Source organism: Phyllostomus discolor, chromosome 8, assembly GCF_004126475.2.
Source record: "Phyllostomus discolor isolate MPI-MPIP mPhyDis1 chromosome 8, mPhyDis1.pri.v3, whole genome shotgun sequence".
Lineage (NCBI taxonomy): Eukaryota > Metazoa > Chordata > Mammalia > Chiroptera > Phyllostomidae > Phyllostomus > Phyllostomus discolor.
The window spans coordinates 44,594,572-44,621,617 of NC_040910.2; the positions used below are offsets into that span (position 1 = coordinate 44,594,572).

Below are 27,046 nucleotides of genomic sequence, written 5' to 3' on the forward strand. Positions count from 1 at the left end.
AGGACAAATACCATATGATATCACCTTTAACAGGAACCCAATCAACAAAACAAACAAACAAGCAAAATATAACCAAAGACACTGAACTTCAGAGCAGATTGACAGTGACCTGAGGGGAGAGGGGAGGAAATTCCAGGGGAAAAGGGGAAGGGTTTACAGGAACAAGTATAAAGGACACATGGACAAAAACAAGGAAGGAGGTGGAAATGGGAGGGAGATAGGAACGGCTGGGGGGTGGGCTGGGATACGGGTAAAGGGAAGAAAACTGTACTTGAACAACAATTAAATTAAAAAAAAAAAAAAGGCTCTGCTAGTAGAATAAGTAGATAATTCTGTTCACTCTGACCTAATGTCCTCATGTGGGCATAAAGTGAAGTAAAGTGATTCTTCATTTGGGGAAGTCTTGGAGTGCACAGTAGCACATCTTCCTGTGTAAAAGCATTTTAAATCACCGGCAAGGAGGCTTCCAGTACAAATACTTGTTACTAAGCAAATCCTTAAAAAGAAGAAGTGGTGTCTCTGAGAAGTTAATTATTGGGCAGATTTGGGGAGGAAAACACCCAGACCAGAAGTTTCCTAAGCCACCTCCTCCAGGGCACAACACATACTTAAAACAGGGAGTGTTTTTAACATATACAGACCAAGATAAGACGTCCTCCGTGGCTGTGTCTGCACCATGAGAAACAGATGTCTAAGGCTGCTACCAGGTAGAATTACAACAGTGACAGTAGACAATTAAAGCTATCTGGGAACTCTCTACCCAGTTTGAAAATATTCCCTGTTCTTCTTCATATCTAGCTTGTGTTCCCACTGTTTTTATAAGAAACAAAGGAAAGAAATTTTAAGAAGGGTATTAGCTCATTTGTATTAACTCTCAAAGGAAAGTCAGTGAAAGTCACTCCTAGGGGAAGGTGGGGATGTAAAAGAGTTCTGATTTTACTACCTGTATTAGTTCAGTTCACCAGAGAAACAGCCAATAAGGTGGAGGTGGTATGGATTTAAATCACTATGCTTCACATTATATCCCCATGCATTTAAAAGCATTGGTTCATTAAATCTGTAGGACAGGCTGGCAGGCTGGGAGCCCAGGGAAGACTTTCACAGCTGAATTCAAGTCCAAAGGCAGTCTGGAGGCTGAATTCCCTCTTCCTCAAGAGAAGCCAATCTTTTTTCTCCCCCACTGATTGGATGAAACCCACCCAGATTATGGAGGGTGATATGCTTTCTTCAAAGTGTACTGATTTAACTGTTAATCTCATCTAAAAGGAAAATAAACCTTCACAGCAACATCTATCTACACTAGGGTTTAAACAATTGTCTATGTGCTATGGTCTAGCCAAATTGGAACATAAAATTAACTATAATACCACTTATATTTTTTTCAGAAGAATAAACAACAAAACTATCGGAAAACTCTACTACACTAAGAGAAACATCATCCTTTAGCCTATAGGCTTTGTGTGGGTCATGGAATGATTTAAAAGGCAATAACAGTGAAAGAGTAAAAACCAGTATCAGTGAGATCAGCTGAATTCTGATTGGTGTTTATTTCCTTTAATGCTTACATGTTACCTAGTAAGTTAGGTGTTCTTTACATATTGTCTTCATTAGTTATAATTTGTTTCCTGATTTTTATAAAAATAGCCACATTTCTTATCATCTGAATTTGGAACATTATTATTGTTTTAATGCTGGGCATGTTTTGGGAAAATTCTGGAAAGACACACAGACCTAAAAAGACTTTCATCAGGTTCATGGCTCACAAAAATGGGCACAGGCTCTTATAAGTGGTCCATCCACTGCCTATAGGGAATATTTCATTCCTTCGTACCTGTCATGGCTTTCACACCACAGAGGGCAAACAAGGACTGGGCCCCCATGCATGACATGGGGGTTAGGAGCTCATCTGGAAGGAGGCATAGAAGCCATGGTGCTGTACTGAAGAGGCCACTGACCCAGGGAGTAGTGGCTCTACCTGCAGGCACTTAGTTCTCACTCCTCATCTCTCACCAGCTCCCTTCTCTTGATTCCAGGGCTCAATGCCCTGCTCATCATCATTTGAGGACTCAAACTTTAGGCTGATGACTCCAATACCTATGCTACCTATGCTATCTGAAACTGTGTGGTAAACAGCAGAAGTGATCCTGGAAGAGAAATCCTCAATGCAGATTTCTGTCACTGCCAGAGAACATAGAACCTGGGTCTAGGCAAAGGCACGCCAATCTGAGGACTTTCTCCTTTAAGATGTAGCACCTCCACTGGGAGATAGTGGGGTGTCTAGGATATGTCCCTATTACCAGCCATCTGTGTGCTTTTTGTCCCCTTACCTGTAATATCTGGCATTCCGTGAGGACTATATATGTTAGTGACTCCTCAGGGAGGCTTGGTATGTAGAGGAGAAAGGCCTATTCCTCCATTTCCAGTAAGTTCAGGGGCCTCCAGGAGGAGCTGCTGGGAGCTGTGGGCTGCAGGGCCAAACCCACCTACAAAAGGGGCAATGGCTGTGCTGACAGGGATTGATACTGGAACTCAACTGTCCTCCACTTTGTCATCTCTCTGTCTTTCTGTCCCAGGACTCTTGGCACTGCTGCTGTTGACACCAGGAGAAGCACCCCTGAACTCTGGAGGTGAGTCTCCCAGGCATCCCATTAGTGACATAATCTGGGGAGTCATGCTGGGGTCTGGGGACTCTCAAGAACCAGTGAGAAAGGAGGCTTCTTCTGCAAGTGAGGAACAGAGATGGTCTTCTGGAGATAAGAGTAGCTGTTTCTTCCTGCGTGCCCAGAGTTTTGTGCCATTTTCTCTTCCAATGGCAGCCATCTCTTCACTTCCTTTCCCTTCTCTACTATGGACCCCTGGCTGGTGGCTGGCTTTATCCATTCCTTGAGTCTTTAACTATGTTCACCATTCACTCTGCCTTCGTCCCAACACCCATGCTCCATGGACCCCTCCAAACTTTACATGTCAATTCCACCACATCCCCAGATTCAGTTCTTGACCTGAGCACCTGTCAGGTTGAGGAATTTCCCATATTCATGTCCTCCCATTCCATACACCTGATTCTCAACTCTCCACTCAACTCCACCCCATCCAATCAACATTTAAGACAGATTTCCAGCCATTGCCACCACCTGAACACAGAAGAGGAAGTCCTGTTACCCAGGTAGGGACTAAACATGAATCCCTCAGATGTCTATCCACCTGCTTCCTCTCATGTGCTCGTGCTGACACCCACAGCCGGGTCTTGGCCCTTAGAAGGGAAACATGCAGGTGCAGAGAAGAGAACTCTGATCTGGGGAGACCAGTAGCCTACCCTGACTCATCATGACACTGTGAGTCCTTTCAGGCTCTAAAAGTCTTTGGTATGATCTCAACTTAAGTGGAACCTAATCAACAAAACAAACAAGCAAGCAAAATACAACCAGAGACTTTGAAATAAACAACAAGCTGACAGTAACCAGAGGGGAGGTGGGAGGGGGATACTCAAGGGAAAGAAGGGGAAGGGTCATCAAGGAACATGTATAAAGAACCCATTGACAAAGCCAAAGGGGGGCAAGACTGAGGGTGGGAAGTGGTGGTCGGTGGGGTAAGGGAGACAGGTGGGGGGGGGGGTGGAAATGGAGGCAACTGTACTTGAACAATAAAAAAATATTTTAAAGTAAAAAAAAGGAAAGTTAAAAAAAGAAGTCTTTGATCCCCTCATTGGAATGTACAGGACCATACATTTTTCCCTTCATTTTGATTCATTCTTGTGTTGCTGATTCTTACTAAGCTGTTGTTTAAGCCAATAGTGTGCAGCCTCTGCTCTTGGGGTCTCTGAGCTATTTAGTGAGGAACTGGGTCATTGGCATCTGTCTCTCTCATGTTTAGAGAACAGGGAGGTAAGATGCCAGAAGCACTGCTGTGAGCAGTTTTGTGCCGCTTCCTCATTACACATCTACAATGGGTTCTGATAAGGGGTAGGAGTAATATGACAGCCCCAGAGACAACTTGGGGCATCTGGAAAAGGTCCGACATTAGGAGCTGAGTGAGTGCCTGGCAAGGAGTGTGGGGTGTACTTGAACCACTGTGGGATGGAAGCCATCAATGGGCAGGGACTCAACCACCTGGCTCTAGCCTCAGGTGTGAATGATGATGTCACCCTGGAGATACCTCAGCCATGACTCCCCCCATTATCTCAGCATCAAAGAAGGACTTCAATGCCATTGTCATACTGACTAGAGCCCACCCCTAAGTCCCCAGTGGTGCTGTTTGGAGCTGAGTCAGTGCTTCCGTGTACCCCTCAAGGCCTGGGAAAGGGATGCAGCCCTCCTCCCCACCCCATCGTGACACAGCAGAGTGTTTGAGTCTAGGTGCCCTCAGGGCAGCCAGACAGCAGAGATGAGCAGACAGGTTAGCGGGCTCTGGAGCAGCTGGTTCTGACCAGCTCAGCCCCAGGAGTATCACCTAAAAGCTAGTTCTGCTCTGTCCCCATGGTTGTCACACTTGAGGCCAGGATTTCTGCCCTGTGTAAACTCGTGCCTTTTGGAGGTAATACTTTTACCTTGTTATGTTCCAGGCATCAATGAGTGTGTACCGAACTCAACAGTGTCCTGTGGAATGTATGTAGAGTGCGAGAACAGAGAGGAGAGCTACTGCATGTGTAGCCCAGGATATGGGCCTGTTTCTGAGGCAGGGTTCAGGAAGGAGAGTGAGAACACATGTGAAGGTAAAAAGGACACTGCGTCTTCTGTTTCCTCATCTGTGGTGTTCAGGGCCACTCACTCCACTTTCCCCAGGCATCAGAGGGCTGTCCTGGGCATCTGCCTGGTGTCCCGACCACAAACCTTCACACCACACACAAGTGCCAGTTCCGCAATTTTGGAACATCCCCCTTGCCACATGCATTATTTTGGGGGGGGGGAGGTAAAACAAAGAAAGAGGTGGATTTCAAGATAGTTCTATAACTTACAGTGCACTGCCTTTGAACACAATGTTCATCCTCTTCTTCATCAGTGACTGTCAGAACTAGAGCTCCCCTGACTGGAACCCCCATGGGCTTGGCCATGCAAGGAGCCCTCTCAGACCCAGAGGCCATGATGAACCCAGGAACCCCATGCAGAAATGTGGGGGTAGAGAGATTGGATTGAGGTCCTACCTTACCCAGCCTGCCTTGCCTCTAGCCAACAACCTCACCTGGAAAAGACACCTCCCGGCTCCCTGACCTGGTTCTTTGGCTGTTCAGCCTCCAGCTATTTCCCCTGAACTTCCCAACAGTTCAGCTCATGAACCTGTGGGCAATGCAGATGAGTGGGACCCAGGAGACTGTTGTGTCAGGGGTTGCAGGGTGACATGGATCCCCCCACATACACTCAAGAGTAAGATGAATGGAAGATGCTCCCATCTGGGCTAAACAGAAAGAGAAGGTGTCATTGCTCCAGGCTGGACCGTCTTCCATGAGGTCAGCCCAGGCCCCATGATGACCTAGATGACACAGGGACAGAGATGAATGCTATGCTCCACTTCAGCAAGGCCCTCAGGACTGCATCCCTGATGAGAAGCCATAGGCTGAGATGACAGTAATGCCTGCCTCCCCTTCCCACAAGCACATGCTGTCCCTTCCAGCCATCCAGCCCTCACCCAAGGCTGGCCTTGCTCAGATATAGATTCTCACCACTTCCTGCCAGTGCAGGGGATGTCTTTGTATTGATCAGAAAAGCACCTTTACAACCCCAAGGCTGCAGGATCAGATGTCAACCCCCATGTTCATTCCAGCCTCACACTCACTCAGGGTCTTAGTGGCCCTCGCCTGTCTGGTTCATTGGTCACTCTCCACACCCATCTTGTAAGTCCTTTGAGGGGCCTATGTCAAGAGTGGTTTTTGGTCCAGTTCCATGGATGGGAGAGCTCTGCCTCCCATAGTCTCTGGGATTTCCAGAATTTGGGCAGAGCTCAGCTTCCCTGGGGGAGGCAGGACACAGGCCATCACTGGGAGTCAAGATGGGTATTTCTCTGGGAACACAGCATTTCTCCTGCACTTGGTTCCAGGAAGACCCACCTTGGCCTTTGTCTAAATCCTCAGGCTAGGACTAAGGTGGCCACAATGTTCCCGTCCTACCTGGGACCTGCCCAGGTAAGCTGAGGGTCACAGGGCTTACAGGTGGTGAGACTCAGGCCACTTTTTGCCACTTCTAGACAATGCAGCATCGAGGCCACACACTTACCCATAGGGTGGATGCCTCCATGTGAATAAGAAAAGAAAAGGCACCTACTCACTGGGGAAGAGAGAGTAGAGTGGGGCTTTCACAAAGCAGATCTGTGCCATTGCCAAAGAACGAGAACCCGGGTCTGGGCAAAGACACCCCAGTCTGAGGACTTTCTTCTTCAAGATTTATTCCCTCCATTGGGAGAGTTGAGAGTTTCTAGGATGTGTCCCTGTCAGCAGTTTGTGTCATATATTTAAGTATGACCACACATATGATGGTGGTCCCATAAGATTATAGTGGAGCAAAAAAGTTCCTGTCACTTAGTGACATAGTAGCTTGTGGTAACATCACAGAGTGACACATTACTCAACTGTTTGTGGTGATGGTGTAAACAAGACTACTGCACTGAAGCCATGTAAAAGTATAGCACGTGCCGTTATATAAGTACATGATACTTGATAGTGATAATAAACAACTGTTTCTAGTTACATATTTACTAGTCTATAGTTTTTATTATTATTCTAGAGTGTACTCATTATTTATAAGAGAATGTTTGCTCTAAAACAGCATGCTGTGTTATGCCGGCAGCAGCCTCATACATCTCATGTTCACAGTCCCCTGATTGCATCAGTGGATCTGTGCTTGATTCAATCCCATGTTGTTTTGTTCAACATGGCCCCTAGTTATAGAGGATTCACTGCTCATGCTGGCAGTAAGAGGTCACCTTGAGTGACAGATCTGGAAATGAAATTAAAAGTCAATAAGGACTAGGAATGTTGAAAATCAGTGTTGGTTCTTGCTCAGCAGTCAGGCACGTCCCCATCCACCATGGCTATGATCTTAAAGGGCAAGAACAATGTGATAGGAGGCTGTCAAAACATCTGCTTCATTGAAGACAACAAGACTAACAAAAATGCAAGAAGGGCCTATATCAAACACAAAGAAATTTCTAAAGACTTGGTTTGAAGACCAAACAAAAAGTGTATCTCTCATAGCACTCTGATGTTCATGGACAAAGCAAAAACTTTGTTTGCAATGTTGAAAGAAAGGGCTGGGCTGGGCTACAGTATTAAATTTACTGCCAGTTCTAAGTAGTTTAAGTGCTTCCAGAATCATTGTGTGATGTGGAAGTGAGTGGTGAGGCTGAGTGCTGATGTGAAGACAGCTGAAGAATGTTTTGGAGACTCCAGATAAACTGTGGAAGAAAATTACCTGCCAGACCAAATAGGCAAAACAGATGAAACCTCCCTATTCTGGAAATGGATACCTGAAAGGACATTTATCCATAATGAGGGCAAGTCAAGGTTAGGGCTCAAGGCTTTTAAGGACAGGATAAAGGTCATGTTTGGGGGCCATGCTGCAGTCTGCCAATGGAAGCCCTGTGTGACCTGGCAGTGAGAGGACCCCAGGGCCTTCCAGCACAGCAGTCAGCACACATTGCCAGGGCACTGCAGGGCGGTAAGAAGTCACAGATGACCCAGCTCCTCTTCCATGACTCCTTCATAAATTGCTATGCCAGTGAAATGGAGGAGTATGTTAGAAGAATAATACTAAAATAGTAATAGAATTTAAGATTTTGCTTATTGTTGATAGTGCTCCTGGACAATGCTTTCCCATGTAAAATGCACACTCATGTTTTGGCCCAAACTTCCAAGAAAACATCTTTCATTTTAAATTTTTAATTCAATTTTGTATTTATTTATATTTAAAAACAAAAGCAATTATTGCATTCCAGGGTATCATTTTGCATAAGGATATCCTTATTGCTTTCTAGAGTTACACTGTTAATGCATAAACATAAGTAAAAGAATTAAAAACATTTATATAGATACAGAATTAATACTACCCATGTACTACCCATGTACCCATGTGCATCCTTATTTTTCCCTCATAAATTTGAGCAAAAAAGTACACATTATACATGGTAAAATATGGTACTCCTTTTAATGGTGATCTTCTTCCTAATATCAATGTGGTATTTTGTCTCGCAACACCACCTCTTTAATTTAACCAATGGATAAAGGAGTTACAGCAGGTTTTAAGCCTTGCTGCCTGCAGAGGAACTTTGCCCAAGTTATTGCTGCAACTGAGGAAGACACTAAGGAGACACAGGCACAACTGTAGAAGGGTAACCACACCTGTGACTGCATCGAGAACCTTGCATGGGCTTGGGGTGGTGTCACTAAGGAGCATATGAATGGCATCTGAAAGAAGACATCAAGAGGTTCCTGTGTGACTACAAAGGACTTACCAAGGATGAGGAGGCTGCAGAAAATCAACAAGGCTGTGAATGAGATGGCAAACAACTTAACCTGGGTGTGGAAGAGGAGGACGTGAGGGAGCTCAGAGCTCCTAGAGGTGGGTTCCAAGAACTGACTAATGAGGGGTGTGGGGAACTGGAACAGGAATGCAGAGCTGAGGAAGAGTCAAGAGAGAAGAAAGTGGAAGAAGAAAAAGAAGAACCCCTAAGATTTCCATAGAAGCATTTAGCAGAAGTTTTTACAGATCTTTTCAAAGTCATTGAAAACATGGACCGCAAGACCAAAAAGCTTTCCCTGATAGAGAGGGAAGTTCATGGTACTTACAAGCAAATCTGTGATGAAAAAAACAAAAAAAGAAAGAAACCAAGCAAACCACTGTGAACACATTTCTGAACAGAGTGACACCTCCTCCAGAAGAGCCTCAGGCAGGTCCTTCAGGAGGGTTTCCTGAAGACACTGTTACCCCAGGAGAGGACAACTCCATGCGTGTTATTGCCCCTGAAGACCTCCCAGTGGGAGATGTGGAGGTGGAGGCAGTGATGTTGATGATCCTGACCCTGTGCAGGCCTAAACTAATGTGTGTGTTTGTGTCTGAGTTTTTAACAAAAAGTTTAAAATAAAAAAAATTATTTAAATAGAAAAATAATTTTGTTTTTGTTTGTGTTTTAAGCTAAGTGTTATTACAGAGAAGTCAGAAAGATTTGATGAAGTAAAAAAGTTACAGTAAGCTAAGGTTAATTTATTATGAAAGAAAAGAAATTTTATCAATGTACTGCAGCCTAAAGTACAGTGTTTGTAAGTCTGCAGTAGTGAGCAGTGATGCCCCAGGCCTACACATTCACTCACCACTCACTCACTGACTCATCCAAAGCAACTTCCAGCCCTGCAGGCTCCACCCATGGTAAGTATCCTATCCAGATGTACCATATTTTTAATCTTTTATGTCATACTTTGCCATACCTTTTCCATGAGTACATCTGTTGAGACACACAAATACTAACCATTGTTGCCTGTATTATTTAGTGTAGTAACATCTGGACAGGCTTGTAGCCTGGGAGCAGTAGGCTGTGCCACGTAGCTTAGGCTGGACCATCTAGGTTTGTGTGAGTGCAATGTATGCTCCTGACACAACAAAAGTGCCTTAAGACACTTTTCTCAGTGTGTATCCCCATCTTAGTTGGCACACAATTGTATTCTGTCCCCATATTTGTACCGCCTGAGGTTCCACAAGGAAAAGGCTGGGATGGAGGGAAAAGGTTAAGTATTCAATTGCAAGTAAGCCACAGGAGCCTTGGGGAAGCTGCTAGAAAGCTATGAGATGCAAGTCCAGAGCCACCTACTAAGGAGGCAATGGCCAAGCTTTCAAAGTATGCTTGAAATTAGAGTTCGACTCTCCTCTCCTTGTCACTTCTCTGTCTTTCTGCCCCAGGATTCCTGGTGCTGCTGCTGTTGATATTGGGACCTGCAGATGAGAACGCTAGAGGTGAGTCTGCCTAGCCAGAGGTGTTAGTGATGGAAGACAGGGAGTGCATGCCAGGGTGTGGGTTTTCTCATCAACAAGGGAGAATGGAGAATGTTTTGCAAGCAAGGCTCAGAGATGGTCCTCTAGAATGTGAAAATCTATTTCTTTTTCCTTATATATTCAGATTTTTTGGAGTTCTTCCACTTCTAATGACAACTGTCTCTCTCCCCCAACCTCTACTCTTGAACCTCCAGCTAACAGCTGGCTCCCTCCATTTCTTGGGCCTTCTGACCCCATCCCCTCAGGCTCTGCTGCCACAGCCTCTGACTTCACAGCATCTGCCCCCACAGCCTCTGCCCCCACAGCCTGTGCTCACTGGTGCCCTCTGCATTCCACATGTGTCAGCACCACTGCCTGTTGCTGCCTTCCAGGATTCAGCTCTTCATCTGGAGAGACTGTCACCAACCCCATGGAGACTTGTGATGGTACAGAGGTTTGGGGGGTGGAGGACATACAGAGATTGTTGGGGGAGGCTGTGGGGCATCCAGGGCCCTTGTCCCTGAGAGCAGCACAGGAGCACTTTATGAAGGATAAGAGAGAGGGGGCAGGGCAGGGAAGGAGGAGGCAAGTGGACAATCGGGTTTTCATGATCAATAGGTAGAGTGCTGAGGGCTTACACAGTGGAGCTTGGTGGTGTGGGTTCAAAGTCTAGCTCTGCCACCAACTAGCTCTCTGACATTAATGAAAGTATGCCTCCTCTCTTTGCCTCAGTTTGTTTGTCTGTAAATTGGGGATAATCATTGTACCCTCCCCACATACATGGAGATTTAATATTTACCAGTGTAAAGAACAGGTAAAGATTTGTACAGAGAAAATTGTCAATGAATGCAAGTTATATCACCATTACTCTTATTATCACTGCACAAAAAAGGGAAGAAATAATGGAAGTAATGGGACAAGAGAAACACCAGGGCCTGGAACCTCAGGCTCCCCTACCAGCTCAGGCTCACTAGGAATCCTGCCCACTCATGATCATGGTTGGCCACTCAGACTCATGGCAGCTCCTTGATCCAGGCAGAACTAGTTGGTTTTGTTTCCAAACCACTTTTTTCACCCCTCACTCCCCAGCTGTGTAAACCACATGTGTCTATGTGTTAGTTTTTTTAGACCCCACATGTGAGATTATATAGTATTTGTCTTTTTCTATCTTATTTCAGTTAACATAATGCTCAAAAAAATGTATCCACGTTGTTATAAATGACAGGATTTCCTTCTATGTTATGGCTGAATAATATTTCACTGTATACATACACAACATTTTTATTATCTATTCAATCATCAATGCACACTTAGGTTGTTTCCATATCTTGGCTATTCAAAATAATGCTTCACTGAACACGGGCATGCAGGTATCCTTTTTAGTTAGTGTTTTGGATTTCTTCAGATAAATGCTCACAGGTGGGATTACTGGATCATATAATAGTTCTATTTTTAATTTTTTGAGGCACTTCCATACTATTTTCCATAATGGCTGCACCAGTTTAAAATACACCAACAGTGCACAAGGGTTCTCTTCTCTCCACATCCTCACCAACACTTACTATTTCTTATTTATTTTTGTAATAGTCATTATAAAAGGTTCAAGGTCACAAATATTTGATTTCTTTTACTTTTTTTATTGATGTTCAAATACAGTTGACTCCATTTTCCCACCACCACTTTCCCCCACTCACCCATGCCCACCTCCCACCCTCAATCCCACCCCTCCTTGGTCCCATCCATGGGTCCCTCATTCATGTTCATTTACTCCCCTTTCCCTTCTTTCCCACATTATTATGGTTTTAATTTGCATTTCCCTAATGATTAGTAATGTTGAGCAACTTTTTATTTACCTGTTGCCATTCAAATGCCTTCTTTGGAAAATGCATATCTGATCCTCTGCCAATTTCTGTATTGGATGTTTAAGGTTTTTTTCTATCGAGTTATATGAGCTATTTATATGTGTTGAATGTTAACGCTTATCAGATATATGATCTGCAAATATTTTTCTACCAAATTGTACATTGCCTTTTCATTTTGTTGATGGTTTTGTCGCTGTGCAGAAGTTTTTAATTTGAGGTGCTTCTGCTTGTCTATTTACGCTTCTGGACTCAAACCCAAAAAATTCTTTGCCAAGGCAAATGTCACGGAGCTTAACCCCTATGTTTTCTCCTAAAAGTTTTATGGTATCAGGGTAGCATCCTTTTTAAAATTACCATAATTGGGCTCCAGAGATTGAGTGATTTATCCAGAGTCACAGAATTAATAAGGTGGTACAACCCAGATGTCAGTCTAAAAGTAAAGGGTTTTTACTCTTCAACAGCACAGCATCATAAAAGGAACTTATGTAATTAAAAATGGTTACGATAGTCTACCTGGCTAATGTGGCTCAGTTTGTTGGAGTGTTGTCCTGTAAACCAAAAGGTTGCAGGTTCAATTCCTGGTCAGTGCACATGCTTAGTTTACACACAGGAGAAGCAACTGATTGATATTTCTATCCCTCTCTCTCTCCTTCCTCTCCCCTCTCTCTAAAATCAATAAGCATGTCTTCAGGTGAAGATTTTTTTTAATGGTTATGAGGCAGGAGACAGCATAGGAAAAACTCAGACTGCAATACTGTCACTGGCCAGCATTTAGCACCCTGGTTGCCAGGTAACACCTTTTACCAATTAGGTAGAATAAACAGTAAACCGAGGCAGGAGGGAGAAAGAAGACAAGTCTCACATGTTAACTCAGCAGTCCTAAGCCTGGTCTGATAATATTGCCAGGTGTTCCAACATCACAAGAAACACTATGTTAGCAAGAAAGAAGGAAAGTCCTTGAAATTCTATGTAACATTTCCACAATCTGGGAAGGAGAGCCTTGAGTCTGTGCTTTCATCCCACGGCCTGAATATGGGAGAGGATCCCCGGTACCCACAGAAAGAGCCCATAAATAACTTTGGAAAGTGACCAGTTTTAATTAACTGCCTCCTGACACGTATTTGTTTTATGACAGGATGACCAGTTGGAGTCTGGAGCAAGATAAGGATTCGGGCTGACAGACCCCCACACATCCCTAAGTTTGGGTAGTCACATTTCCCCAGGAAAGCTGGCACCACATTTACCTGTTAATCAATATGTGACTTTTTTCCCCTCCTATCTCATCAACTATATAAGTCCTGAGAACAAAGGATGCGCTCACTCTCTCTCTCCCCCCCCCCCACCCCCCCCCGCCGGGCTCTTGGCTCTCAGGCCATAGGGCCTCTGGCCACACGGCCTCAGGCTGCCCAGGGGCTTGCCACCCTGGTCTCCAGCCTCTCTTGCTTTTCTCACCCTGCTTTGCCCTGAAAATTTGCCTTTTACCCCCTACTCTACCCAGTCCTGTTCTCTTCCATGGGAAAGGGCCACTAATAAACTGATTACATACTACTAGATTTGCTGATATGTAATTCTTTACATGCATCAGCAAGAAGAACCAGGTCTCTCCCGTCAACAAATTTGATAGTAAATTTTATGTTATGTGCACATTTTACCTCAACAAAAAAAAAAACGATGAAGGAAGGGAAGGAAATTACATGATTTTTACATCAGAAAATATCATCAATATACTCAAAATGGTCTTAGGTAAATATTTACTGCTAATAAAACATTCTTAATATATTCAAAGCAATGAGAAAAAAGTCTCTAAAATTTCCCAGGACTCTGTGTGATGGACTCATGGGTAATTTTCTGTCTTCAATTTTTATATTTTCTTTGTTTTTCTAAGTATCATGTTGTTATTTAACATTAGGAGAAAAGTTGATTTATCAGATAAAAAGGTGTTATTGTGACTAGTGCCCAGCCCATCCATGGCCCTAGAGGTATTCCTAAAGGTCCTTTGTGCATTCTCCCATGTGTGTCTCATGGAGACTTGTAGACTGGATGCACACAGAGAGGAGATCCTGCTGCTCCTGTGCCTGGGTTCCAGCTCCTTGCTGGGAGCACACTTGTTGGGTCGAGGAATTTCCCATCCTCATGATTTCTCCTCCACAAACTTCATCCCAAGCTCTCCTCCACTCTATTCCACCCCATCTTATCAAACTTGAAGACAGATCTCCAGCCATTGTCACCAACTGAGAACAAAGGAGGGAAGTCCCATTGCCTCTGTAGGGAATGCACATGAATCCCTCAGGTGTTCATCCCTCCCACTTTCTCTTGTATCCCGGGGCTAAAACCCCAAGCCTGGGCCTGGGGCCTTAGAAAGCAAATCCACAAATGTGGAGAAGAAACTCTGACCTAGGGGAGACTAGTTGCCTGCCCATCATAACACCATGAGAGTTTTCAAGCTCTGAAGTTTTGGCTCCTTCATTAGAATGTATAGGGTCAAACATTCTGTCCCTGCATTTTTTATTCATTTTATGTCTCTGGTTCTTACTGAGTTGTTGTTATTATTGTTACCTAGTGGTGTCCAGGCCCTGCTCTGGGGGTCCCAGAGCTACTCAAAGGAGAACTGGCTCATGAGCATCTTTCCTCTCACTTTCAAAGAACAGTGGAAGGTAAGATGCCAGAAAATACACCCAGTGACTCACCTGTGAGCACTTTCAGGCTGCTTTGCTGTTTCCTCATTTCACATCCCTGATGAGCTCTGATAAGGAGGGATTACCCTCAGGGGTAAAGATAATAAGAGTCCCTCTGAGACATCCTGGGGCATCTGAAAAGATCTGACATTGGGAGATGAGGGAGTGTCTGGTGAGGAATGTGGGGTACACTGAGGCCACTGTGATGAAAGGAGGATGGAAGCCACCAGTGGGCCAGTATCTGACAACCTGGCTCTACCCTCAGGTGTGAATGATGATGTCACCCTGGACAGCCCCCAGCCATGCATGACTCCCTCCTCTACCTCTGCATTGAGGGCATTCTTTAATGCCACTGCCACCCTGGAAGTGATGCCTATGGTCCTGACAGTCCTGCACTGTAAGGGATGGTCTGGAGCCTGAGTCAGTGCCTCTATCTACCCCTCAAGGCCTGAAGAAGGGGATACAGACATCCTTCCAGCCCCATCATGACACAGAAGGCTCCAACCAGAGAGCAGATATAACCACCTAAGTCACCAGGCTTTCTGGAGGATCTGGCTCCAGCTCAGCCCAGCCTCCAAAATGCCAGGCAGGATCTGAGTTCTGTCCAGCCCCCACAGTGGCATCAGGCTGGAAGCTAGGTTCTCTGCCCTGTGGGAATCCATGCTTTTAGGATGCTACCCTTTGTCTTGCTCCAGACATCAATGAATGTGAACTACCCTCGGTGTCCTGTGGAAAATTTGCCAACTGCCAGAACACAGAAGGGAGCTATTACTGCAGGTGCAACTCAGGATATAGGCTTCATTCTGGAGCAACAGTGTTCTGGAATGAAAATGAGAACACATGTCAAGGTAAGAACCTCTCTGTGTTTTCCACCTTCTTATCTGTGAAGTTTTAGGTCATTTGGCCCACTTTCCACAACACAAGAGGGCTGTTCTACTTGGTCACCACCCCTCTCTGAAATTCAAGACCCAAAACCTCTCACAGGGAGTCATTTCTAGAAGTTCAAAGGATCCCTCCTGTCTTCCTGGCATCTTATTTCCATAAAACAAAAGAGAGGGATAACATTCAAGACTCTTCAGGAGCTCATAGTACATTGTATGCCAGCACAATATCCATCCTCTCCACCATCACCAGTGACTGCCAGACCAGGACCTTCCCCCACTGCAGCACACATGAGCTTGGTCACACTTTACAGATTCTCAGGCCTCCTGGCCTCTGACAGACGCAATAAGTTTGTCCAGAAACATGGGAGTGGGGGTTCTAGGGCAGATCCATCTTCCCTGGCCAGCCTTGTCCCTAACCAACAACCCCCACACCCTGGCCCCACTTCTCAGCTGCTCAGACTCTATCTATTTCTATGTGATGTCCTTGAACCACATCCCAATAATTTCAGCTTACCACATGGGGACAACGCAGATGACGAGGACCCAGAAGAATGTTGGGTCAGATTTGGGCAGGACGACACAGACCCCACTGCACACACGCAAACTTGAAGAGTCACATAAATGGAAGACATTCCCCTCTGAACCAGGCTATAACAGAGGGCACCATTGGGGACAACTGCCTCACTCATGGGGGTACACAGGTCTGTGTTCCTGGTGGGAGACCAAGGGGCCAGAGCACAGAAATGTCTGCCATCCCTCACTCATCACACCTGCTCCCTTCTCTAGCCAGACAGCCCTCACTTCCGCGGGTCTTCATCAGACATGGATTCTCTCCACCCCCTGCCAGTCTATGGGATGCCTTCTTAGGAATGAGAAAAAGGCACCAGGAATGCCTGGCTGGACATCAGCCCCCAGTGAGCAACCAGGACTTGGTGTTACTGTCTGGGTGGCCCTGTGTTGTCCAGCAACTTCATTCTCCCTGCCGTGTCATATATCCTCATCTGTGGAGGGCCTACCTCAGGGATAGTTCTTGGGCCATCTCTGTCTAGATTTCTCAGGGTTGGTGTTGAGGGGAGACTGCTGCCCTGACAGCGTCAAAGGGAATTCAAGAATAACTCAGCCAGTGAGTAGCTACCCTTCGAGAATTAGGACAAAGGCTATTATGGGAACCCAAAATGGATCCTGCTAGTGAGATGCCGCATTTCCTTTCCACTCAGTTCTCAAGAAGACCCACTCTGTCTCTGCTCCCCACCCGAGCTGGGAGCTTCCCAGGAAAGCTGAGGATACTGGGGGTGGCAGACAGGTAGGACTCAGGCTGATTCAACCCACTTCCAGACAACAGAGCATCTAGGCCACCACATTACTATGGTATGAGGCCTTCATGTGAATAAGAAAGGGGGCCCACTAACCGGTGGGAAGGAAAGTGTAGGACAATGGGTTGTTTCAGATGCTCCCAAACCAGGGTCTATGAATTACCAAATGACAATCTGGGAAGGTACTGGGCCAGACCTGTCAACAGACTCCACCCCCAACACACACACACACACACACACACACACACACCAAATAAACTGTTGTTCTTTCCACACCAGGGACATCCTTCCCCAACTGGACTGCACCCCCTAGAATCAACAGCAAGGTGAGTGGCTCAAGCAGAAACCAAGAGGCAGGAAATACCTCTGTGTTGCCTGCAGCACCCACCTAGTTTCCCCAAGTTCCCCATCCACCTGGGATGCCTCTCTGACCATCTTATCTCCCCTTGTCCCAGCGCTATTCCCGATTCTTAAAAGAAATTGATGATTTGGGCAGAGATTTCACATTATCCTCAGCTATGGACACCATCCAGGTAAAGATAGAACCCAGGGGAGGCAGGTGGAGGCAGCTCATAGAGGACTGGGGGAACCTTGGTTTGGAAAAAGACAGACCTCAACACAATGGTACCCTGCTCTGAGTCCCTGCCTCTCCTGGGTGGGAGGGAAGAGCAGACACACAGAGTTTGTACTCACTGTTAGACACCACGTGCACAGATTAGTATCTTTCCTCTCACTGTTCCTGCCCCTTGGGTTTACATCAACATTGACATTCATGAACAGGGCTGACCTCTGAGTGGCTGGAGTGCAGGGGCAAAGACCCAGGAAATGCCACCTGGTATCATTTTTCTCTCCAAATAATCAGTTCTCTGTGGCTGAGTGCATAGAGTCTTCCTGTAGCTCCTCTGGTGTAATATCCACTGTTTCGGTGTCCCCAACTCCCCCCCCCCCCCGCCAAGAACATCGTACAGGTGGTTGACAGCCTACTGGAGAACCCTGAAGACCTGAAGACCTGTTCCCGCTCAGAGCAGCACTCTGTGGCCACTAACCTGCTCTTCAACATGGAGCATGTCTTGAGAGAGCTGAGCAAGTCCCCACCCAATGAGTCACTGGCCTTTAATGCAGCAGGAGGCACAGGTAAGTACTGGGGTCTGCCCCTGGTTCTGCTTTGTCCATTCTCCGCCTCATTCCTCCCCCAACCTCATTGCAGCCGAGTGACTACACTTGTATCTCAGTGTTATTCTCATAAACAAATTAAAATAAAAGCTTAAAAAATGAATAAATTGTGCAAAGTGAAATAAGTCAGACAGAAACAAATGCTGTATGATGTCACTTGTATGTGGAATCTAAAAAACAAACTCATATATACAGAGACCAGGCTGGTGGTTGCCAGAGGCAGGGGGTGAGGGGTGGTTAAAATGGATGAAAGGAGTCAAAAGCTACAACTTCCAGTCGCAGAATAAATAGGTCATGGGGATATGGAGTGCACAGCATGGCAACTATAGTTAATAACCGTGTATTACGTATATGAAAGTATCTATGTGAGTAAATCTTAAAGTTCCTTATAGCAAATCTTAAAAATTTAATAACTATGCATAATGACCAATGTTAGTTAGACTTACTGTGGTGATCATTTTGCAATATATATGTGTTGAACCATTTGAACATCTGAAAGTAATGTCAATTATACCTCAATAAAAGAGAAATGAATACAATTATAAATAATATATACTTTCATAATAACATTAATTATGAACAAATGAAATAAAGATAATGAAGAATTTAAAATACAAAATGTTTCAAAAAAGAATAATTTATTTCATTTTAAAGAATATATATTTAATATTACTTAGTATTTAAAATGATTGGTCTTATTGAGGTAAAATTCACATAACATAAAGGTCACCATTTTAAACAATTGTACAGTTCAGTGGCATTTAGTTCATTCAGAGTTATAATCATCACCTCTTCATCGAACATATTTCCGTCACTCCAAAGCCAAACACAGTACCCACTCAGCACTTGCTCCTCATTTCTTCCTCCTCTAGCCCCTGGCAACCACTTACCTATTTTATGTCTCTATAGATTTGCCTATTTGGGACATTTGATATAAATCAAATCATTAAGTACATTACCCTATAATTTAGCTTCTTTTTCCTAACAATGTTTTCAAGGTTCATCTGTGTTGTAGCATGTATTGTCAACAGATGATACTTGGCACCAATTCAAATACAAACAGGAATCCTCAGTTGGGGGTGTGGGAAAGAAAACTACTCAGTGCAAAATAGTTCAGTTGTGGTAGAGCAAGGCTGTGAGAACAGCTGCAGGACAGCCGTGGGGCCAGGCCCCTCTCCAGCTAAGCATCTCCTCTGCTCCTCAGTGGTCTGCTCTGCTCTGCTCTGCTCTGCTCCACAAAGAGCAGGCCTGCTTTACTCCACTTTAGTGAAACACCTTCAGTATGTCAGCTCAGCCAGGGAGACACAGCCCAGGAAATGAGGTGGCTTATATGGACAAAAGTCCCCACCCCCAGTTTCTGATTGTTCCCTTCTCATGCAAATGAGGATGCCAAATGCATACAGTTTGATTGATCCAAAGGGTACTTTCCTGATTGGTCAGAATAGAGACTGTCTGATTGGTTGCCACTAGGCAGCCTTGGCTGGATTGGGGGTAAGCCTTCATCCTATTGGTTGAAACAGGATTCCAGGAATCCTGTATAAGGGCTGGCTCAGATGGCAGGCATTTTAGGGCACAGGCAGGCCCTTTAGCACAGAGTCCAGTCTGTGATGTGCAGTTTCCCTGAGAGGCCCCTGTGCAGGAATGACTGCTAGGCTTCCACTTTTCTTTGATTTCAGCCCAGTTAGCTACCAGGAGCCCTTCTTAGTAGGTGTCTTTGGTTCCTCAGGGTTCACAGTATCATATTTCTTTCCTTTTTATGGTTGAATAATAGTCCATTGCATATGGACATACCACTTTTTGATTATCCATTCGTCCATTAATAAACATGTAGGTTGTTGCCTCCTTTTGACTATTGTGAATAATGCTAATATGAATATTGGTGTACACGTTTTGTCTGAATAACTTTTTCAGCTCTTTAGGGTACATAATTTAGGATGAAATTTCTGAGTGATATGGTAATTCTACATTCAACTTTTTTGAGGAACCACAAAACTATTTTTCCAAAATGCCTCTTCCATTTACATTCCCACCAGCAATTTACTAGAGTCCCAGTTTCCACATCCTCAGAAACACTTGTTACTTTCATTTTGTTCTGTACTTTTTATAGCTTTTCTAGTGTATGTGAGGTAACATCTCATTATGGTTTGGTTTTGCATTTCCCTAGTGAGTGCTAATGCTGTTCAACATTTTTACCTGTCATTTTTGAACATTTGAGTATGTGTTTTGGATAAATATCTGTTCAAGTCCTTTGCCTATTTTTAAATTTTGGTTGTTGAGCTGTAAGTATTTGCAGTATATCCTAAGAGGATACCCTATAAGATACATGATTTGCAGCTTTTGTCCCAGTCCATAGGTGGTCTTTTCATGCTCTTCATAGTCTTCACTAGTGAACAGATGCTTTGGGTATGATGAAGTCCATTTTATCTATTTTTTTCTTTTCTTGCGTGTACATGTGGTATCATATCTAAGAATCCATTTCCAAATTCAACACCATGAAGATTTGCCCTTATATTTTTTCCTAATTGTTCTAGTTTTAGCCCCTAAATATAAGTCTTTGACTCATTTTAAGTTAATTTTTGTTTGGTGAATGAGGTAAAGTACCAACTTCTTTTTGTGTCTATGTGACCAGGTGGCCAAACACCATTTGTAGAAGAAACTACTCTTTCTACAGTGAGGGATTTTTGCAACTCTTGTTAAAAATTAATTGACCATAGACAAGTGAGTTTGTTTCTAGACTCTCAATTCCATTTTGATGGTCTATATGTCTATCCTTATGCTGGTACCATACTGGCTTACTTTTTTTTAGTGTAAATGTATTTATTTATTTATCTATTATTTTTTTAATTACAGTTGACACTCAATATTATTTTTATTAGTTTCATGTGTACAGCATACTGATTAGACATTTATATAATTTACAAAGTGATCCCCTAATAAGCCCAGTACCCACCTGGCACCATACATAGTTATTAAAATATTATTGGCTCTATTCCCTGTGCTGTACTTTACATTCCTGTGACTATTTTGTAACTACCAATTTGTGCTTCTTAATCCCCCTTCCCCTTTTTCACCCAGTGCCTTAATTAAACCTCTCCCCATACAGCAACCATCAGTTTATTCTCTGTATCCATGAGTCACATTCTGTTTTGTTTATTTTGACCTTGAGATTCCACATTAAAGTCATATGGTATTTGTCTTGCTCTTCCTGACTTATTTGATTTAGCGCAATACCCTCTAGTCCATCCATATTGTCACAAATGGCAAGATTTTATTTTTTTCAATGGCTGAATAAGATTCCATTCATTGTATATGTGCAACCTCATCTTTATCTATTCATGTACTTTTTTAAAGGATTTTATTTATTTTTAGACAGAGGGAAAGGGAAGGAGGAAGAGAGGGAGAGAAACATCAATGTGTGGTTGCCTCTTGCACTCCCCACACTGGGAACATGGTCTGCAACCCAGGCATGTGCCCTGACTGGGAATCGAACCAGTGACCATCTGCTTTGAAGTCCAGCATTCAATCCACTGAGCCACACCAGCCAGGGCTCTATTCATGTTCTGACAGGCACTTAGGTTGCTTCCATATGTTGGCTATCGTCAGTAATATTGCAATGAACACAGTGGTCCATCTATCTTTTTGAATTACTACTTTGGATTTCTTTGAATAAATACCCAGAAGTAGAATTGCTGAGTCGTAAAGCAGTTGTATTGAATTTTTTTTAGAAACTTCTATACTGTTTTCCATAGTGGCACCATAGGTGCACCAATTGTACCACCAATGCACAAGGGTTCCCTTTTTCCACATCCTCACCAAAACTTACTGATTGTTGACTTATTGATGATAGCCATTCTGACAGCTGTGAGGTGGTATCTCATTGTGGTTTTAATTTGCATTTCTCTGATGATTAATGACGTTGAGCACCTTTTCATGTCAGTTTACCATCTGTACATCCTCATTGGGGAAATGTCTGTCACATTCTCTGACCATTTCTTAATTGGATTATTTGTTTTGTTTTGGTGTTGAGTTGTATGAGTTCTTCATAAATTTTGGATATTAACCCCTTATCAAATGTATCACTAGCAAATATCTTTTCCCAATTCATAGGTTGTCTTCTTGTTTTGTTGATGGTTTACTTTGCTGTGCAAAAACCTTTTTAGTTTGATGGAGTCCCATTTGTTTATTTTTTCATTTGCTCCCTTGGCCTGAGGAGGTGTATCAAAAAATACTACTATGAGTAATGTCAGAGAGTTTACTGCCTCCCTTTTCTTTCAGGAGTTTTAAGGTTTGGGGCTTGACACTTAAACCTTTAATTCATTTTGAGTTTATTCTCATATAAAGTGTAAGAAGGTAGTCTAATTTCAATTTTTTCATTTGGCCAATTTTCTCAAGAGCATTTATTGTGGAAATTGTCTTTACCCCACTGTATATTTTTGCCTCCTTTGTCATAGATTAATTAACCACATAGGTGTGGGTTTATTTCTGAGCCCTCTATCCCATTCCATTGATCTAGGTGTCTGTTTTTATGCCAGTACAATGTTGTTTTGACTACTGTAACCTTGTAGAAGAGTTTAATATCAAGTAGCACGATACCACCACCTTTGTTCTTCTTTCTTAAGATTGCTGTGGCTATTTGGGACCTTTTGTGATTCAATATAAATTTTAAAAATTTTTTTCTAGTTCTGTGAAAAATGCCATTGGTATTTTTGGTTGTTTTTAATAGTAAATTTATCTGGGTGACATTGGTTAATAAGATTACATCAGTTTCAAGTGTACATTTCTGTGATACATGATGTGTATATTGCATTGTGTGCCCACCATCCAAAATCAAATCATCTTCTGTCACCACATAATTGACCCCATTTACCCTTTACTAACTTCCTGTCCCAACTTCCCTCTGGTGACCACCATACTGTTGTCTGTGGCTATCAGTTTTTGTTTGTTCATACATTGTTTTCACTTTTACATCTCACACAAGTGAAATCATATAATTCTTAACTTTTTCTGTACAATTTATTTTGCTGGGCATGATATTTTCAAAGTCCATCCATGTTGTTGCAAATGGCATTTTCTTATGGCTGACTAGTATTCCATTGTGTATATCTCCTACATCTGTATCCAGTCACCTATCAAAGGATGCTTTGGTCGTTTCCATGTCTTGGCCACTGTGAATAATGCTACAGTGCACATAGGGTTGTGTATATCTTTGCAAATAAATGTTTTCAAATGTTTCAGGTAGATACTTAGAAGATGGGTTGCTGAGTCATGTGGTAACTATTCTCAATTTTTTGCAGAAACTCCATATTGTTTCCCATAGTGGCTGTACAAGTTTACATTCTCACCAGCTATATATGAGGGTTTCTTTTTCTCTACAACCTCTCTGACACTTGTTATTACTTGTCTTGTTGATAATGGCCATTGTAACAGGTGTGATGTGGTATCTCATTATAGTTTTGATTTGCATTTCCCTAATAGCTAGAGCCCAGGGTAAGTGCCTGCAAGTATGTGAGTCTCTGTACAGACCCTTTAAGAGGACACCTGGCTTTCCAAAAGCCGTTCATCTCACCCAGGTGGACAGAATTTCTGCTGGTTCTCACAGACAGATATGGGGGCTTTTCTACCCAGCACTGGTACTTCTGACTTGGGAGCCCACTGTAGGGCTTGGACTCCTCCCTTTTGAGGGGGGACCTCTGCAGCTGAGACGTCTATCTGAGCTCTCAGCTGCTGTACTGAGTGTGCTGCCAGCTCATCTCCACCCCCACCAGTGTTGATGTGGCTTTTTCTTTATTTCCTTAGTTATAGGACCTCTGTACAGCTAGTCTTCTCAGGGTTCCGAGCTGATTGTTCTGTCATTTAGAAGTAATTTTGATGCGGTCATGGTGAGTAGAGTGTTTACCTACTTTGCCATCTTGACTGGAATGCAGTACCATACTGCTTTGATTACTTTAGGTTGGCAGTACATTTGAAATCAGGAAGTGTGAGTCCTCCAGATTTATTTTTTATTTTTAAGATCGTTTTGAGTATTTGGGACTCTTGCAATGCCCTATGAATTTTAAGATGATCTTGTGTTCTTCTGTAAAAATAAATAAATAAAATTATGTTGCAATATTGATGACTAAATTTAGTCTATAGATCACTTGGGGGACTGTTGCCATCTCCAATCCATTAACACAAAATGTCTTCTGATTTATTTGTGGTTTAAAATTTTTCTCGATAATATTTCTAGTTTTTCATGTACATATTTTAAACTTTGTTAAATAAAATATTCCCAATATTTGGTTGAATAATTGTGTATCTCTGTATATAAGCAATGTTGGTCTACAGTTTTATTTTCTTGTGATGTCTTCACTTGACTTTGTTCTCAGGGTAATGGTGACTACTTAAAATAGACTTCTAAGCCATAAAATTACTTAGTGTTCCTTCCTCTTCTATTTTATGGAGAATTTTACAAAGAATTAGTATTAATTCTTTCATAAATGACTAGTAGAACTCAACAATGAAGCCATCAGTTATGAGCTTTATATTTTGAGGAGTTTTTGATTACTGGTTCAATCTATTTACCTGTTATAAGTCTGTTCTAACTTCTTATTTCTTATTAATTTATTGTTAGTAGTTTGTGTGTCTCTGGGAACTCCTATATTTCATCTAGGTTATTTAAGCTGTTAAATAGCTGATCATGGTATTCTTTCATAATTCTTTGTAAATCCCTAAGATATATATGCTATTATTATGTATACCAAATATTATGTGTGATATTGTTATTATGTGTGCCAAATAATACCATTCTATATAAATAATATATGTTATTTAATAGATAAATATGATATATAATATATAGATGTTTTATATATTATATATAAAATATATAATATATTGTATTGTATATATCACACCCTATAATATATATTATGTAATATATACTATTATGTTATATAATATAATAGTATATATTATATATAATATAATATATTATATATAATACCCTGTATGTGTAATATAATATATTATATATAATATATTATATATATTATAGGGTATTATAGCAGCCATTGCAAGTGCAATTACTAATCTAACTCCCTTATGTAACTCCCACAACTCACAGAACTGTCCCTGAAGGTAAAGGAACAAGGACAAAGGAGTGTCAGCTTGAGTGTCAGTCAGGCAAAGATGCTGCTGAACTGGGATATGGTGCAGGAGTCTGGGGACTCAGGTAATGGCTGAAATGGGGAGAAGGTCACTGAGGCTTCACAGTGGGACAAGATGCCCAAGGATGGGACAAATAGAAAATCGAAGTCTAAAGGAAAGTAAGGGCTATGGTGGGTCCACAAAGAAAGATTCTACCTGAAGAAGAAGAGGTCCTATTGGGCACCCCAAGATGTCAACCTTAACCTTGCCCTGCAGACCCTTCTGTGGTGGGCCTTATCTCTACTCCAGGGATGGGCAGGTTGCTGGCAGGGGCCCCCCTTGTGCTGGAAACTGAGGGACCAAAAGTTCTGCATGAGACACACACAGGCTTGATGCAGGGGGTCTCCCCGGTCCTGCTCTCAGATGTCATCTCTGTCTTTGTGAGCAACAACAACACCCAGAACCTCAGTTCCCCAGTCACCTTTGTCTTCCAGCATGTGAGTCCTGTGGGATGGGGCTGTGGATATGGAAGAGGCCAGAGTCTTGGCACAGTCTTGAGGCTCAAGGGGCTCCCCCATGGGTGCATCATCTCCCCATGAAAGCCCTTCACAAGCGAGATCTGGGTCAGCATTTCTGGGCACCAGAACCACCAGCTCATACCTGTGCCCTGTTCCTACAGTCAGTGACCCCTAGGCCAAGGCAGCAGGTACTCTGTCTTCTGGGAGCATGGCCATAATGGAAGTGGTTATTGGTCCATCAAAGGCTGCAGGATGGTGGGATCCAGAGACACCAGCACCACCTGTCAATGCACCCACCTCAGCAGCTTTGCTGTCCTCATGGCCCAGTATGACATGCAGGCGAGAGACCTAAGAGAAGGTGAATTTAATATCTATTGCTGTGTAATAAATTTAAACAGATGTCCCACCTTTAAACACACACACACACACACACACACACACACACACACACACAAATTTGTTATCCTGAAGAATCCTCAGGTCAACCATCTAACACAGTGTAGGTGGGTTGTCTACTCCAGGTCTCACAAGGCTGTAATGACTGTGTCTGCCAGGCCTGTAATCTCATCTGAGTCTAGGAGTTCTCCTCTAAGCTCCCTGGTTGCTGGCAGAATTCAGCTCCTTGCAGTTGTAGGACTTATTTCTCACATCTTTACTAGCTGGAAGTAGGGGGCCACACCCAGCTCTGGGGGCTACCTGAATTCCTTTCCATGCAGCCCTCTCCTCTCCTCATTCTCCCACAGTAGATCAGTATTCCTAGCTGGAGGCCAGCAGGAGAAGCTCCCTCACATGAAAACTCAAAGTTTGAATCATTTTTTCCAAGAGCCAAGATCAGTTAAGGGCTCATCTGATTAGGTCTGACCCACCCAAGATAAACTTCCTCTCTTCAAGTCAATTGACTGTGGATCTGAATTCCACCCAGACTGCCTTCACAGAAGCACCCAGATGGCATTGGACTGACAACCTGGGAGTAGTTATGCATACACATGTGGGTAGGGTTATGGTTGCTAAACTATGATTCTGCCTACCAAAACGATCTTCAGGACAGCAGTAATCAGGGGCAGCAGAAAGGAGGATATGGTGATGGCAGAGGTCAGAGAGGGCTGGGGAATCCAGTGAGTACAGGTGAGTTAGTGGCTGTGTTTGCCTCCTCCCCTGTCCAGTTGAGCTGGTTACTTCTCTAGTTCAACAAAACCAGAAGCTTGCTCAGGAGACTTCAGGTAAGGGGGCATTTACTGAAATAGATGTGGCACCCACATGAAAATAACCATGAAAAAGATAATAGCCACACGGCCAGATCTCACAGAAGCTTCCAGAAGTGTGAACACTAAAAGACCATATTTCCTCCAGCCACAACACTAGATAACACAATATTCATACTTGTATTGATGTACCATTTTATATTTACTGAAGACTTAAAATATTTGTGTTTCAAATTCCAACAGAATGAGAGAGAAACACTGAAGATTCTCATCTCATTCCCCTAATCCCAACACCTAGTTCTTCTTGCCTCGACCAACCAAAGTTGTTAGTTTCTCCTGCAATTTTC

The 27,046-nt window shown here is 43.2% G+C and overlaps 2 protein-coding genes across 2 annotated transcripts; both read left to right on the forward strand.

The window, feature by feature from the left end:
* Positions 1-560: 560 nt before the first annotated feature.
* Positions 561-10,118, forward strand: LOC118502333 (adhesion G protein-coupled receptor E5-like). Its single transcript, XM_036034485.1, has 5 exons — positions 561-707; positions 2,574-2,627; positions 4,559-4,708; positions 9,876-9,929; positions 10,093-10,118. The coding sequence occupies exons 1-5, from the start codon at positions 677-679 to the stop codon at positions 10,116-10,118; spliced, it is 315 nt and encodes a 104-aa protein (XP_035890378.1). The 5' UTR covers positions 561-676.
* LOC114503679 (adhesion G protein-coupled receptor E2-like) lies at positions 10,027-25,831 on the forward strand. Its single transcript, XM_036032363.1, has 9 exons — positions 10,027-10,393; positions 15,180-15,332; positions 15,878-16,069; positions 16,961-17,007; positions 17,137-17,214; positions 17,638-17,815; positions 24,957-25,064; positions 25,256-25,476; positions 25,659-25,831. The coding sequence occupies exons 1-9, from the start codon at positions 10,378-10,380 to the stop codon at positions 25,713-25,715; spliced, it is 1,050 nt and encodes a 349-aa protein (XP_035888256.1). The 5' UTR covers positions 10,027-10,377; the 3' UTR covers positions 25,716-25,831.
* The last annotated feature ends 1,215 nt before the right edge of the window (positions 25,832-27,046 follow it).

Excerpts from the sequence above, each read along its gene's own strand:
- LOC118502333 (XM_036034485.1), top strand. The coding sequence starts at position 677 with ATGAGAAACAGATGTCTAAGGCTGCTACCAG. Across the intron at positions 2,628-4,558 it reads AGCACCCCTGAACTCTGGAG|GCATCAATGAGTGTGTACCG; the intron begins GTGAGTCTCCCA and ends GTTATGTTCCAG. Across the intron at positions 9,930-10,092 it reads TGCAGATGAGAACGCTAGAG|ATTTTTTGGAGTTCTTCCAC; the intron begins GTGAGTCTGCCT and ends TTATATATTCAG.
- LOC114503679 (XM_036032363.1), top strand. Across the intron at positions 17,215-17,637 it reads CAGCTATGGACACCATCCAG|AACATCGTACAGGTGGTTGA; the intron begins GTAAAGATAGAA and ends CCCCCCGCCAAG. Across the intron at positions 25,477-25,658 it reads TCACCTTTGTCTTCCAGCAT|TCAGTGACCCCTAGGCCAAG; the intron begins GTGAGTCCTGTG and ends CTGTTCCTACAG.